The 15858-nt window shown below is 42.8% G+C and overlaps 1 protein-coding gene across 1 annotated transcript in view; it reads left to right on the forward strand.

Moving 5' to 3' along the window:
• Positions 1-15858, forward strand: part of Dnah14 (dynein axonemal heavy chain 14) — a 199959-nt gene that overhangs the window by 135956 nt on the left and 48145 nt on the right. Inside the window, exons 53-61 of the mRNA XM_051185777.1 lie at positions 297-389; positions 2855-3052; positions 4277-4438; positions 6300-6491; positions 7340-7521; positions 9778-9886; positions 11176-11301; positions 12526-12620; positions 15631-15790. Coding sequence (XP_051041734.1) covers positions 297-389; positions 2855-3052; positions 4277-4438; positions 6300-6491; positions 7340-7521; positions 9778-9886; positions 11176-11301; positions 12526-12620; positions 15631-15790 — 1317 coding nt within the window. The remainder of the gene's footprint in view (positions 1-296; positions 390-2854; positions 3053-4276; positions 4439-6299; positions 6492-7339; positions 7522-9777; positions 9887-11175; positions 11302-12525; positions 12621-15630; positions 15791-15858) is intronic.

Consider the following 15858-nt stretch of genomic DNA (forward strand, 5'->3'; position numbering starts at 1 on the left):
TGCCAATACAGAGGATAGAAAAGCAACCTCGATACCATTTTTCTGTTCTTCATCCTGCCCTGTCAACCCCACAGTCTCCCAGGCCAGCTCACTGGACCATTAGCACAGGAGTGAGTGAGCTGATTGTGGAAATTCATCCTCTCTAACTGTTGACGTAGACTGTTAACTGGGTCTAGGTCACCACCATTCTACTAAACAGTCACCCACATTCCTGTGTCCTTGTGTGTAAAGCCATGTACATATTTGATAACTTTCTAACCCTGTAACTCATTTATTTGCTACATTTCTTCTGCTAGATGTCTCATTCAATTGTATTCTTCAAGGAAGCTATAGAGCACATCACGAGAGCTACCAGAGTCCTACGACAGCCAGAGAGTCACATGTTACTGGTATGAATTTCAGTTTTTCAAATGTTTTTAAGTTTGCAAAATAAAATTCAGAATCTCCAATAAAGTCTACATATAAAAACTATTTTCAAACAAGTTATGAAAAATCCCAATAACTGAGTCATAGAACAGGATCTTTGTCTGCATTGTTTGCAGAAGAAATTCACTGGCACAAGGACTTGTTATTTGTTTGGTAGAGGCCCTTGGTATGGCTAAAACAGATGTGCTTGGCACCCCATGTAATGTATCCTAACATTAATCTAGCATCTGCACAGGTGGATCCTGGCTTCAAAAATAGTACACCGAGTTGGATATTGGTTTAGAAATAGGAGCCATTGCACAAAGATGTGTCCCTTATGAAAATAAGTGACAGTTAAATTAACAAAAAGTTTCAAATACTTGGAACAGAGAAAAGGTTTTAGAAAGCAAAATAAAATCCACAATATTGGGCCAGCAAGATAGCTCAGTATTTGCTGCTAAACATGAGTTTGAGCCTGAGACCCACATGGTAAAGGGAGAACCTATTACTACAAGCTCTCTTCTGACCTCTATACTCAGGCTGCATCATGTATGCATGCTACACACACACACACACACACACACACACACACACACACACACACGCACAAAATAAATAAAGTGATCGGACAATTTTAATCCATGATATTTAGCCAATTGTATAAACATTATGTAATTTGTTATTTATGGCTACCATTTATATTTTGTTTATAACTTTTTTCTCAAAAAAAAAAGACTATCTTACATGTAACACAACTATATTTTGACTTAAACAATCTTTTTTTAAGTAGACATTTGAACACAATTAACTAAAAGGCACTTTTAGAATGAAGCAGAATCAAGAAGCACAATACAAAGTAAATCTCCCCGGCCACCAGCTATTTTCTTACTAACTTTCTCATCTGTAAATAGCATCACATCAACCTTCCCATTTCTTGTGTCTGGGACCCCAGCCCATGAGACAGTGCCACCTATTAGGGTCAGTCTTCTCAATTCAATTAGCCTAAAAGCTCCCTCACAGACATGCCCCCAAAGTTTGTCTCCAAGGTGACTATAGATCCTGTCAAATTAGACAAAAAAAAAATGAAAGCAATTATACTACATGCCTAAAGCAATACTTACAGGAAAATCTATAGGAAATCTATTAGGTCTAAAATGCTTATACTTAAAAAGAAGGAAACTTAAAGTCAATAGCCTAGATTTCTGCCTTGGGAAACTATCCCAACACACAAGCTATATTGAGCTGAAAACGGCCATGGTAAATCATAAAGGTATGTTAATTACCAAGAGAAATGAAATAATCTGGAAAGTGGTATGCTCACATGATTCCAATTGTATGGGAATATCAGTGGTTGCCAAGAGTTTGCTCAAGAGGGAAGCTCCAGCAGTCTTCTTAATGTGATGAAATTCTGTTTGATAATGAAATCATGAATGCATTACACTATGACGTAGCTTGGGCTTCTATTGCTGTGAGGAGACACCATGACCACGCCAACTCTTATAAAGAAAGCATTAAGTCAGAGTGGCTCACTTGTAGTTTCAGAGGTCCTGCCCATTATCATCAAGGGAGGGAACATGGAAGCATGCATGTAGGTGCCGTACTGGGGCAGAGAGTACTACATCTTGACTCAGAAGCAACAGGAAGTTAACTGACTGTCACACTGAGTGAAGCTTGAGAAAAGAGACCTCAAAGCCCGCCCCAACAGTGACAGGCTTCCTCCAACAAGGCCACACCTCCTAATAGTGCCACTCACTCGGGGGGGGGGGGCAATTTTCTTTCAAACCACCATGCTATATATTTGTCAAAACCATGGAGCTTCACGGCTAGACTGAACCTTAGTGTTATAATTTTGTTCTTTTTGAGACAGAATCTGACATATCCCAGACCAGCCTAGTGTAGCCTAGGTTGACCTTGAACTCATGATCCTCCTTTCTCCACCTCCCAAGTGCTGGGATTACACAAGTGTGCCACCTCGCCCTATTGTATGTGGTGTGGGGAATCAACTCACTGTTCACAAATATGTGTGAGGTCATTTCATCATCACCAAAGAACATTTATTATTGCCTAGAAGAAATACCTACCTACTTTCTTATGAATGAAGCATCAGATATCAAAAATGACATATTATTGGTTTACAAGTCAATTTGTGCTATTTCTCCAGGGTATTGGTACAGTAAAATTTCATATAGTTTAAGAGGTTATGAAGATATTAAATGCATGTGATTGTCTTACAGTTTGAAATATACTTACTATGAATATCTCTAGCATAAAGAGAAAAGTACTTATTGATCGCTTCCCAGAAAATACATAGGAATCTCTTCCTTTGTTTTTGTGGGTGTTTAATCATTTGTGTGTGCTAGGAACAGAACTCAGGGCCTTGTTCTTGTTAAATCCTAAACTCCAAGACATTATGAGTCAGATGTTGGGTTGGTTTGTTTGTCTTCCAAAGATTGGAATCGATGGATGCGGAAAAGAAACATATGCAACCTTAGCCTGTTATGTGGCAGAACACAAACTATACCGAGTGCCTATAGCTCACAATTATGCCATCTCAGAATTCAAAGACATGTTTAAAAATGTATTTATCCAAGCCGGCTTGGAAGGGACCCCCACTGTTGTCATGGTTACCAACTTACAAGAAGAACAGGTAAGTGCTTGGTGTCTTTTTTATTTGGTGAAGGTTGGTGTTTGTGCCCCCAAGAAGGTTCACACTTATGTGTGTTAGTTTTCTATTAGCACACCATTTCAGCCCTCTGTGTTCTCTGCTCTCATCCAGTCATAGCCCACAGGCTGTGATTGTAATCATGCCATAGCTCCTAGAGTAAACACACAGCAGTATTTCCTGTCTTTGTTGTTTCCATTTTAATCAAGGGATTGGAAGTGATTACCCTTTAGCAAAATCAGCTACTTTGTATCAAGCTAGTTCTGTTGTCTGCCCACAGATGTGTACAGATGTGTAACTTGGTGTGCTGTTGTATCTTGCAACACTTCCCTTTCTCTCCTTTATCTACCACTATTGGGGTTTTTTTCTTGCAGGTTTATTTCTTACAAACAAAAACTTCCCCATTATTTTGCACAAATTGTGACCTTTTATTGTCAAAGCATAATTAGGGATGTCACCACAGGTCATATTTATTCCTTATGACAAAATTCAAGGGGATGTTGTATACGACTTGTGTTCTGACATAAATATACTTTAAAATATTTAAAATTCCATCCTGATTTTTCTCCTGATTCTGGGTCTCTGGCTACCAAATTGTTTTGTGACTGGATGCCATATTTGAGAATAAATGAAATTCCATGTCATACCTGTCATATTTTCTTTCTAAATTTTTCTGCTTTTTCTGTGTATTCATCCTTTCTCCAAATCTAAACACCCTGATGCTATGACCTGTGTGAGACTTATCAAACAGCCTGTCTTTGTGGTTTCGAGAGATGCCATTTCTGCCATGCTTGAAAACCACCGTTCTATTCCATCAACAGTTTTATAAAAAGCCATCTCTGGCCAGAGGCCAAAATGAATATCAGTGGGGGAGAGGGGCTTGTTTAAATTATAATAATACCTCCACCAGGCTATTTCTAGCTTTTCTTCTGATCGGACACAGTGGGTGTGTCACACAGGTTCCTGCCTGGCTCACTCTGGGCACCTAACCCAGGCACATGGCATCCACTGAGTACCAAGTATATGTCTCCCCAACATATTTGAATTGGTGGGTGGGTAGATGAGGCTTCTCTTGATGATGAGACTGAACTAAAGTGTTGGTTTTTGTGGTCAGTGGCCTTGGTTACCCTTAATTGCCAGTGCTTTCTCAGTTTGTTTAAAGCAGAATGTATGATTTATTCATCCCTAATTAACCATGTTTCACTTAAGGCATCATTTATGGAAGATTTGAACTACATTATCAACGGAGGAAAGGTTTCTAACATGTTTGAAAATGAGGAGCTGGATTCCATTATTATGAGAATTAGAGCTTTTGCTGAGCAGTCCAATTTCATGGACAACAGGAAATACTTACTCGCATTATTCCAAAAGGTACTGTTTTGCATCTCCACTTTATCAAAACAACATGGTGACTTTAAAATAGAGCATGCTTACAATTTCAACTTGTGTATAATTTCTTTAGTTTTTAAACTAAAGTGAGTTTTTAAAAACTAAAATAATATCCAGCACTCCTACACAGAGACATACAGCATGCCCTAGACAGCCCAAAGATTGGCAGACCTGAGGCTGAATGACTAATTTTTTTTCTAAAAATAAAACAAAAGAAAAAAACAGCTGCACGTAAGGAGATAAAAACCTCATCTCCAGGTTATTTTTTTTACATCGAGATTCCCTCGTGGTTAATAAGGGTTCCGTTTCAGTTACGTTGGTATCAAGTAAGGAGAAGGAAGAATTCTTTCACCCCTTTGAACACCCTAAAAAATCGAAAGAAACTGGCTCCAAAGGACAAGGAAGAAGGCAGCAGTGAGGTCTCAAAAGCCCCAGTCAGCTGGTAGACACCAGGCCTTTGTGTGTCTGCCTTGATGTCCTGATAGTTAAATACACAGTTTGCCTAAGGAATCATTCCTGGAAGATCTGACCTCTATTACAGATCAGACGGGAGGGGACAATATCTAATATCAGAAACCGAGGAACCAGATTCATCATTATATCACAAGGATCAGATCATTCTTGCCTTGTAGCTGTGGTTACCCAGCAACAGGTGAATGATAGCTATAATTGCTCAACCCAGACCAAAATGTGTGCTGTGAAAGGTCTGAGTTTCACTTATTTTAGGGGTACATGCTTTTGGGTGAGGGAATTTGAAAATTAAACCTGGCTACCCACCTTCCCTCAACAAATGCTCTATTTATGCTACAAGGACATAGTTCTTTCAGATCCTGGAGACGGAACTGCAGTTGGTACACAACAAACTTGATAAGAGGATGCTTGGGTGCTTACGGACTTTCTGCTTTTCAGTTTTACAGTACTTATTTGGAAAAGAGTTGCTTGTTACCTAGAGATATCAGTAATGTAGACCGGTTGAACCCTGAGTTAATAGAAACATGCTTGCAACTGAGGCCCCTCCAGTTCTGTGGACTTGTATAAAGTGGCACATGGAACTAGAAGGAAAGGGCCTGAGTCTTGTGGCCAGTCTTGCTGCCAAGAACCCAACAGCAGCAACTGAATGGGGTCTTGGGAGCAAAGGTGGTTCAGGCAAACTTCAGCAGGGTTCTTGTATTCATAACTCTCATTCCAGGACATTTGATTGCATGTGGCACAAAGGGGCTTGCCCGATATGCAAAGTGGTGTGTTGCCGAATGAAGTTTTGAATTAAATTAATATTTATCTTAATCATAAAAAAAGAAACTGGCAGTTAGTTTAAGACTTATGCATCATCTAATAATTGCCTTACAGTAACCCACTGACTCTTAAGACCCTAGTCCTACTATGTCTCTCCCTGCTCTCTTTCAGGTCTGACTAATCTGACCTCTGTCTTATTTTGAGTTTCTGTGCACTGCTAAAAGCACACACCCCAGGGAAGGGTTAGAAGCAGACTCGTCACTGTCTAAGTACCATCCCTCTCCTCCCACTTCATGAGAGTTGGTACTGGATCCATCATCTGATGATAACGGGGCCAGTTATATGAAGCAGAAGGGCTCTGTGGGATCCTAGTTTGCCTGCAAGAGCCCTGTTGATGGCAGAAACACACACACACACACACACACACACACACACACAGAGAGAGAGAGAGAGAGAGAGAGAGAGAGAGAGAGAGAGAGAGAGAGCTAGTCTCTAAGTCTATCCATGTAGGAAACAGCTGAGACAAGTTTTAAACTGAGTTTTTGATGTAGTATCATTTCCAAAGTAAGGGATTACATTTTAACAATGTGTATATTTCTGTCAATTTCAGAGGGTATCTAAGAATCTGCATGTTTTTATGATCATGAGCCCTGCAGGATCTAACTTCCGCCAGAAATGTAGAGTCTACCCCTCTATGATTACCTCCTGCACCATTGACTGGTACCAAAAGTGGCCCGACGAGGCTCTTCTTATTGTGGCCAACTCCTACCTGGCAGAAAAGCTGAAAGTAGAGAACAAGGAGGTAAATGCCTAAAGCAGATGAAGGGCGTGGCTTATGGTCAGCATGTGAACAAACTGTATCTGAGCCGCACCTCTGAGCTAAGCTGTGTGATGCTCAGTTGTAAGCTCCACATCTGTTGTGTCTGCTACCCACCTGTTTCAAGGCTACCTAGGTTCTACACTGCCTAGGGATACCTCTGTTACCATCCTTCTGTCCGAGCATTTCCCAGAGTATTATGTTATTGCTAATGTTCCAAGAGCCCTGTGCTGGCTAGTCTTATGTCAACTTGACACAACTCGTCCGAAAGTGGGGAAGGGAAGCCTCAATTAAAATGTCTCCATAAGATCAGGCTGTAGGGCAAATTATTAATTCGAAATTGGTGAGGGAGGGCCCAGCCCATTGTAGGTGATGCCATTCCCTGGGCTAGTGGTCCTGGGTTCTATAAGAAAGTATGCTGAACAAGCCAGGGGAAGCAAGCCAATTAGCAGTCTCCTCCATGGCCTCTGCATCAGCTCCTGCATTCAGGTTCCTGTCCTGCTTGAGTTCCTGTCCATACTTCCTTCAGTGGTAGACTGTGATGTGGAAGTGTAAGTCAATTAAATGCTTTCCTCCCTAACTTGATTGGTCATGGTGGTTCATCACAACAGTAGTGACCCTAAATAAGACAAGCCCTGACTATTGATGTAGAAATTAGAGCCCAGGCTGCAAGAATAAATGTGGCATGTCATTAGTCACTCACTGTTGCTCCACACGATCATGGTGCCACCCAGGACCTGCCTGTGTCATCCTGTATCTCAGAAATGCCACAGTACCGTCCATTCTTTTCTGTTTATATTCTCTTGTAATTTTTAAAAATTGTTGTTCTCCAGGATAAAATAAGACAGTTTTCCCCAATGTGTGCTGAAATCCACAAAAGTATGAAAGATTTGAACACAAAGTACTTTGAAGACACTGGAAGACACTATTACATCACTCCCAGCAGCTACTTGAAGTTTCTGGAGACATTCACACACATTCTGAGGATGAGACAGGACGAGATGCAGATTAAAAGGTAAGGAAGGCTTCAAGTAAAACAGAAATGTATCTTTGTACATATGTGATTTTATTTATAAAAATAGACCAACAGACCTGCCAGTGAGAAATCAGCTCTTGTTAGAGTCAGTTTATCGCCTACACAGACAGTGGAGAGAAGTGTGGACACTGCCTGCTTACACAGTTGGTGGCTAAAGGTGCCATTCCTCAGGACTTCTGGGATAATACCAAAAGAAATGGCCCAGTGACCGCAGCACAGATAACCTGAGAGCACATGTCACATGGCCACAGAAAAGGCCCAGTGACTACAGCTAAGAACTGTGGCTAAGAACTCGTGTCACACGGCCACAACGCACTGTATAGGTGGCTGCCGTGGCTGAGAATATGGAGAGAAAGCACAAGGCAGGAGGCTTCAGACTTAATTAGATCTCTGTTGTTGCTGGACTGTCTTTTCCATGTTCTTTGACAATTTCATACATATATACATACAGTGTACCTTGATCTCGCCCATCTCCACCTTTTTTCCTTTTTCACCCTCCAACCTCCCTCAGCACGTCCTCCCACTGTACTTCATAGCCTTCTCCTTTTCTTATTGTCTTTAAATAATGTTCCAATTAGTGCTGCTTGCTGGGACGTTGACTGCTCTTGTTGACATGAGTTTTTGCAGGCGGCCACAGGCGCAGTGACCGTGGCCATGTCATGTGCGGAAGACAGCCTTGCTCAACCCTTCTCTCATCCTCCAGCTCTTGCACACTTCTCACCCTCTTTTTACCTTGTATATAGTGCTAGGGGTAGAAACCAGGGACTTAGGCATGCTCTACAAACACTCTGCTATTAGCTTACACCCACAGCCCTCATATATAACCAGAACCCAGGAAGACACTGAGACTCCATGCTATGACAACCTCCTAGGAAGGGTAAATGGATAGGAATCAGCCTTGTAACCTCTACTCACAGATATTCCTAATTCTCACATGCTGGAGGAGTCACGGGAGCTTGCTGAGGGTCAGAACCATTGTAGTCAACCCTTGCCTAGGTGGCTTTCAGGCATCATAAGACAAATACTCCAATATGAGTCTGTCACAGGCCTGCTGTGTGTCCAACTAACAAGTCTTTAAAAGGAAAAGCCACCCCATCAGGTCCCTTTGAACAGAATCCATTCGGGCCATCTTATGGAACCCTGAATGAGAGTAGCTGTGGTGATGACCCCCACTTAGATGCAAAATCACAGTCAGAAACCCTGCTTGGAGCAGAGCCACATGGCTCACCCAGGTGTTACAAGACATACTGGCAGCTGTACAGACTCTGTGCAAGCTGATTAGCAGGAAATACAGAGAAGTGCACTGCATCGCCATGCACACCCAAGCCTGGCATTTATGGAAGAGGAAAGGGCAGCCTCCATCACACTTTTGCTAATGTGGGTTCAGGATCAAATTTTCCATGAGTTTTTGTTAACAGCATCAGGTGGGTATGAAAGACTCTGGATCAGTTGAATGCAGAGCAGTTGGGACAGTCAGAACCCAGGCTAAAGAAGCACACAGTGTTTAGAAGTGAAGCTTCCTCTCCTGCTCAAGTGGAGGTGCCCATCTTCTGGAAGTTTCTGTCAGACTAAGATTTCTTGTGGTTCAGCAGTTCAATCGAGGTGAGGACAGCCTAGGGTAAAGTGCCCAGCTTCTCTGCAAACAAATCAAGAGAGGTTGCTGGACCTTCCACTCCACTCCTGTGAAAGTTTGCTGCTATCCACTCCTGACTAGACCCTGTCACCGACACCATATGACCAAAGTGAGTCCATTTTCTTCTTGCTGTAACATGCCCTTTAGCAAGTTGAGAAAATTCCTGACTCTTTATTTTTGTCATGAATTTTCTTATGTTTTGATAGATTTTTCAGTTGACTGGGTCTGACTTTCCTACTTTAGACTATTAATACAGGGTAGGTTATATGACAGTTGACTTTCAAATCCTGAATCGGTCTTGAAACCCTTAAATATAAACCCTGCTTGATCATGGTGTGTAGTTCTTTAGAGGCTTCTGATTTTATTTGCTACCCTTCGGTTATGTGTTTTCCTTCTTTATACAGGTGAGCACCCCTAATCTGGCATCTAGCACTTGGAACATTAACATAGGAAGCTCGAAAAGTTTGAGACTGTTGAGATTTCAGATCGAGGTTGCTCAGCCAGAAATTCTAAAATTCAGAGCACCCCCACATCTGGAACACTTGGCGGTCTAAAGCATTTCCGATACGGGAGGGTCAGCCTATGCTTTACTTTCTCTCTAGGAATCGCTTCTACATGGGGCTATCCAAGATTCTGGAAGCAACTGCATTAGTCACAGACATGCAGGAAGAACTTCTGATTATTGGCCCTCAGATAGAACAAAAAACAAAGGTATTTTTTAGTCTTAAATCTCTTCCTAAAGGTTTTATAGTCGGGTCCAGAACAGTGTTTGAAAGCAGAGGGATCTGCTACCCAACAAAGATGAATTGAAACTTGAGCTTTGCTGTGACCTCGCTGTGCAACTTTGAAAAAATTACATTGTAACAATTAATAGGATACTATGTCTTGGCTGTGATAAAATACCATGACTAGAAGCAGCTTGGGGAGGAAAGGGTTTATCTAACTGATGCTTCCACATCACAGTCATGAGGGAAGTCAGAGCAGGAACTCGGGCAAGGCAGGAACCTGAAGGCAGAAGCAGATGCAGAGGCCATGGAGGAGTGCTGCTTACTGGCTTGCTCCTCCTGGCTTGCTCAGCCCTTATACAACCAAGGACCACATGCCCATGAGTGGCAGTGCTCATGCAGAGCTGGACCCTCCCAAATCAATCCCCAATCAAAATGCCCTATAGACTTGCCTCTAGGCCAGGCCTATGGAAGTTTTTTTTTTTTTTCTCCATTAAAATTTGTTCTTCCCAAATGACCCAGCACCTATCAAACTGACATATAAACTTACCAGCACCACAGCTAACTATAGAAAATTACCTTAAAAGAGTCCCAACAGAAATCTGCCACGTTAATTTGCAGGCTGTCAATTACTTTAAAAGCTATCCCCGGTGGGTTTTTTTTCAGGGTGTGAGTGTGTGTGTGTTGAGAGATGAAATCTAAGGCCTCACACTACAAAAGCTCTCTACCACTGTGGTATTCCCACACACACACACACACACACACACACACACACACACACTTGCATGTGCATGTATGCATGTATGTGTGTATATATGTATGAATACACACACACACACACACACACACATCCCCTTTCTGTGACTCCAGTTACACTTTTGTGATTCCTTTTATAAAGTTATTTTTATCTGAGTGAATTGCATGCATGCATGTATGTGTGTATACATGGGGGGCAGTGCCTGTAGAAGTCAGAAGAGGGCATCGACTCCCCTGTAAATGGAGTTACAGATGGTTGTGAGCTGCCATGTAGGTGCTGAGAATTGAACCCGGGTCCTCTGAAAGAGCAACCAGTGCTCTTAACCCCTGAGCCACCTCTCCAGCCCCTTGTCATCTTTCTTGGTGTATATGAAGTTGTCTTTGTGATAGCCATCCTAATTACTCTGTTACATAGATTTCGGGCTAATTTCTATATGTTATATAGTCATTGAAATACTTTAATGCCTGCTCTAAAGAAACTGTGTCAAAGTTCATCCTAAGAATTGTCTGATTTGTTAGGAAAAAGAAATCCTGATGGAAAAGCTGCGGAAAGACTCACAAATAGTTGAAAAAGTTCAGATGCTTGTGAAACAGGATGAGGAAATTGTGGCTGAAGAAGTAAGGATTGTGGAAGACTACGCTCAGGTGAGCTGAGGGTCAGGGAATCCCAGCTGCTCAGGGCCCTGAATGCCCACTGCGAAGGTGGTGGCCCAAAAATGGACAGCTTTGGTTTTCTCACAGCAAATATGTACTGAGCACCCCCACTCCACGCTGGAAGACATTAGGGGAAAGTAGGAGGCACAGGGGCAAAGGTGAAGGGTGCCTGTCCCAGGAAGCTCTGTAGGCTGCACTGGAACACAACATGAGCCATGTTATGTGAGCCCTGCCTCCAGCCACTGCATCTGCAGGGAGCCACTTCTGTCGTTTACTTGAGAAGCCGGGTCTTCCCTTCTGTCTCTAGCAGTCACAATCCCAGCAGGAGCCAGTATGATCCAGCAGATTAAGTTTGCTCAACTCTAGTCTGATTACTAACCAATCCTTCTCAACAAAGCAACCACATACATTGGAATAAATTGATTGGTTTACCAGTTACACCCAAGGGCTGCAGCCACTGGCTAATCATCCAAAGTATAAGTCAGTCCTAGGACAAGGCTTATTATGAACCACAGTGAAAGTCAACATAGATTTCAAGCTGTTCTCTGTGTAACTTCAAAATGTTTCCTTAGGACAGTCTCACTATGTAAGCCTAGCTGGCATAGAACTTGGTATATAGAACAAGCTGGCCTTGAACTCACAGAGATCCACCTTCCTCTGCCTCCTCAGTGCTGGAATTAAAGGCATGCACCCCCACACCTGGCTCAGCTGGGTTCTTACCAGAACTGACTAGCTCATCATTGTTTTTGTTGTTTCTGTTTTGTGAGATGGTCTCATTACGGAGCCCTAGCTAGACTGGAACTTGCTCTGTAGACCAGGCTGGTCTCAAACTCACAGAGATCTCCCCTGCCTCTGCCTTCCAGTGCTAAGGCTGTAGGTGCAGGCCACCATGCCCAGTTGTTGGTCAGGATCACCAGTCCCCTTGTAACAGAACCACTCCTCAAAAGTTATCTCTCATGCTACATTGAGTCTCAAAGACAAGGCCAAAGCTACCCAGTGTTTCTGCTCCCTATGCATACCTTCTCATCAGGACTTGGATAACACATTACATTTCATTTATAAAACATTGCCTATGACAGAAATATGCCCATTAGTGTGTGCATGTCTAATTCATACTATAAAAATGTCAAACCACATTTCCCATCAACATTCCAACAACTTTAAATATGAAATTATATTTGTTCATATATAATGAGGATTGTGTCTTCATTGCAGAAAACTACCAATGAGATAAAAAGTGTGCTGCCTGCTTTAGACAAGGCAATTGTGGCTCTAAATGCCCTGGATAAAAGTGATATTTCTGAATTAAGGTGAGTAATTGTCTCTTTTGAGATAAAACGCCTCTGAATAGAACAAAAAAAAAAATGTGGTAAAAATCTGATTTCCAATTTTATATTAACTAATTTGTATCCATTCACTTGCTGTAAGTTTCTCAATTATGTGTGATATTTATCATATGTTATTGGTTTTAAGGCATGCCAGTATCTTATGGCCCTTTAAGAATGGAAAATTACCACCCGGCTAAAACTGAGAGCCATTTGTTATAAACTAAATTGCCATCTCTAATCTGTAAAACTTTACATCCTAGAACAGGTAAAGTAAAGCATTATCTGAGCTGCAGTTAGAACACAGGCTTGACGCTCCAGCACTCATTCCAAGGTGACTGGAACTTGTCAAGGACACAGGAGACTGCAGTGCTGACACATACCTCAAGGGGGCGCAATGGGAGCACTTCTCCCTAGTGTGTCCTGGTGTGCGAAGAAAGGGACTGAAGAGGAAGATCCGACAAAGCCCTGGAAGAAATGAAATTGATGGACACAAAGGCTTGAACCTTTTGATCCTGATTTTAATCTTCGGGTGGGATAGTTTTAACTTGAGGTTTCCAAGTCAACAATGGAAATCTCTCAGTATCCTATCTCCAAACATGGCAAGTTTTCCAATGTTCTTAAGAAGTAGTGTTTTAAGGAGCTGGGGATAGGGCTCAGTGGTTAAAAGCACTGGCTGCTCTTCCAGAGGACCCAGAGGCTCATATCTATATGCAACTCCAGGTCCAGGGGACCTGACACCATCTTTTGGCTTCCATGGGCCCCAGGCACTCACATGATGCACAAACATACATGCAGGCAAAATACCCACACACATAAAATAAATGTTTAAAATTTTTAAAGACAGCAGTATTTCAGCAAAGGGTAGGGAGTCCAGGGCAAGCCCACCCTCAGCTTCATCTGCACGTACACGTGCTGAAATTGCAGGCATCGCCTGTGCTGCTCAGCTTCTTACGTGGGTACCCGACATCTGAACTCACGCTCACTTTAGCGACTGAGCATCTCCCTAGCCCCAACTTAGTCTTATTTATAACACATTATTACCTCTCAGTGTTTGGGAACAGCAGACCAGAGCATGTCACAGTTGTCAAGTTTATCCGCCTAACACTGAAGCCCAAGGGCATAGAGGACGGACCACCACTGAATTCTTGATACCCTCACCCACAAGCTTTCACTCTTAGTAATTGACTTATTGATCCAACCTGTGGGATACACATCACGTGACAGGTCTGACCTAGGCACTGAGGTCACAGCAGCCACCAGAGGGAAGAAGGCCCTGGCCTGGTGAGATGATGATGTCAGGGAGAACAGAGCTGTTTGGCAGAAGGATGGATAGACAGCTGTGGAGTGAAACTCCAGCAAAGGAGAAGAAAACACAAACATCTTGGAAGTGTGCTCGGTGGTTTGAAGGAACTGCAAAAGGCCAAGGTGGCAGGGGATGTGAGCTATCGGAGGAGTCAGGAGAAGGGAAGGGGAGTCAGAAGGGGTTTTCAGGGTGTTACTGGAGGCCACACCCTCTCCAGCATAGCCCCCTTACAACCTGTACCTCGTGACTTTCTCCCAGCAGGTCCTGTTCTCTCAGCTTTTGTTCTAGATGTCACTGGCAGAATAGCTCAAATACCCACTGATTTTTATTATTAATTTTAAATATGATCTGTTGAGGGGGCAGGATATGTGCACCTGAGTTTGCAGGCTCCCACGGAGACCAGAGCATCGGATCCTGTGAAGTTCCAGGCAGTTGCGAGGTATTCAGAGTGGGTTCTGGGAACTAAACGTAGGCCCTCTGCAAGTGTAGCATGTACTCTTCCCGCCAAGCCAGCTCTCTAGCTGTCCACAGTCCCAGACACACTGTTCCTTGTAGCATCATCAAGAGCAGTGAAGTAGGTGGCTGGAGTCCTGCCACTTCCTCACAGAATGTGCCTGAACTTCCCTCAGTGCGGCTGGGATGGCCAATGAGGGCCCAAGTGGGCAAACACTGAACAGCCTCACTGACGGTCCCACATCAGCGAAGGATCACCCTTGAACTGGAAGGGTCCCTCTCACCTGCCTTGCAGCTACAGACACTATGTGGATGGGCAATCATGCTGTATAGACCGGCGATCACACTGTGTGGACCAGCAATCCCTTCACTCTTTGCCTATACTGCATCATTTGTAAAGATTCTCCCTTTGGAGTTACTATTGTAGCTGGAAACTGGCTGGGACACAACAAAAAGTGATTTACAATGTTATAGTCATGACCCTTTTATCCTAACTGTAGACAGACCCCAATATATCCCTCTGTCCCAAAGTTCTTTCTATCGGTAACCTTAGTGCTTTGAAGATGATAAGAGAAGCCACAAGGTATGCATAGGGATAGTCAGGGATGGTCCTTAAATCTCAAGGGCAGGGCTGACTTGCGTTGCACACACATAAACACACAGGAAGGTTCCTGACTTAAAACGAGTCTACATTGGGTACTTTTATAACAAAAAGAATTAGCCTCTATCTCTGATGATTTTCAAATTTTAAATTGTATGCCTTTAATCTTCCTAAAGCAAAGATATCCATGTACTAAAGACATTCATTTTTTCTTAAGCCGTCAAGAAGTAAAAGGCCCCTATGTTGACTGGTACTCCTTATCAGGATGCTTGTTAAAAATATGTATGCATGCAAGGTGTCTCTTGTATGAAAAATCTGGACTTAGCTCTGTGTGTGTGTGTGTGTGTGTGTGTGTGTGTGTGTGTGTGTGTGTGTATGATAAAGTATGAAAGCAAAGGGGATATTTGGAAAAGGAGGTGGAGCCAACGGGAGGGGAAAGAGGGGATAAAAAGGGTATTTGGAGAGAGTAAGAGAAAAATGCAAAACACACATAGGAAACTTTCATAATGAAACCCATTATTCTGCAGGCCACCTTAACTTTTTAATGTAGATGGCATCTAAAAGGCTGTATATGTAATCTGGGATTGCTTACAGGGAGACTGACTTACTTTCAGCATGCTCACCCTGTCTTACAGAGTATACGCACGCCCCCCCTTCCTTGTCCTGACCGTCATGAATGCTGTGTGTATCCTTCTACAGAAGAAGCCTAACTGGGCAACAGCCAGGCTGCTACTTTCCGAAACTGGCTTCCTAAAGAAACTGATAAACCTTGACAAGGACAGCATCCCTGATAAGGTAAAACGCCGATAGCTACCGAGTACATGGTGGATGTGCCCCATATTTACAGTCCACAGACTCGAGCA

This window comes from Phodopus roborovskii, unplaced genomic scaffold, assembly GCF_943737965.1.
Source record: "Phodopus roborovskii unplaced genomic scaffold, PHOROB, whole genome shotgun sequence".
Classification (NCBI taxonomy): Eukaryota; Metazoa; Chordata; class Mammalia; order Rodentia; family Cricetidae; genus Phodopus; species Phodopus roborovskii.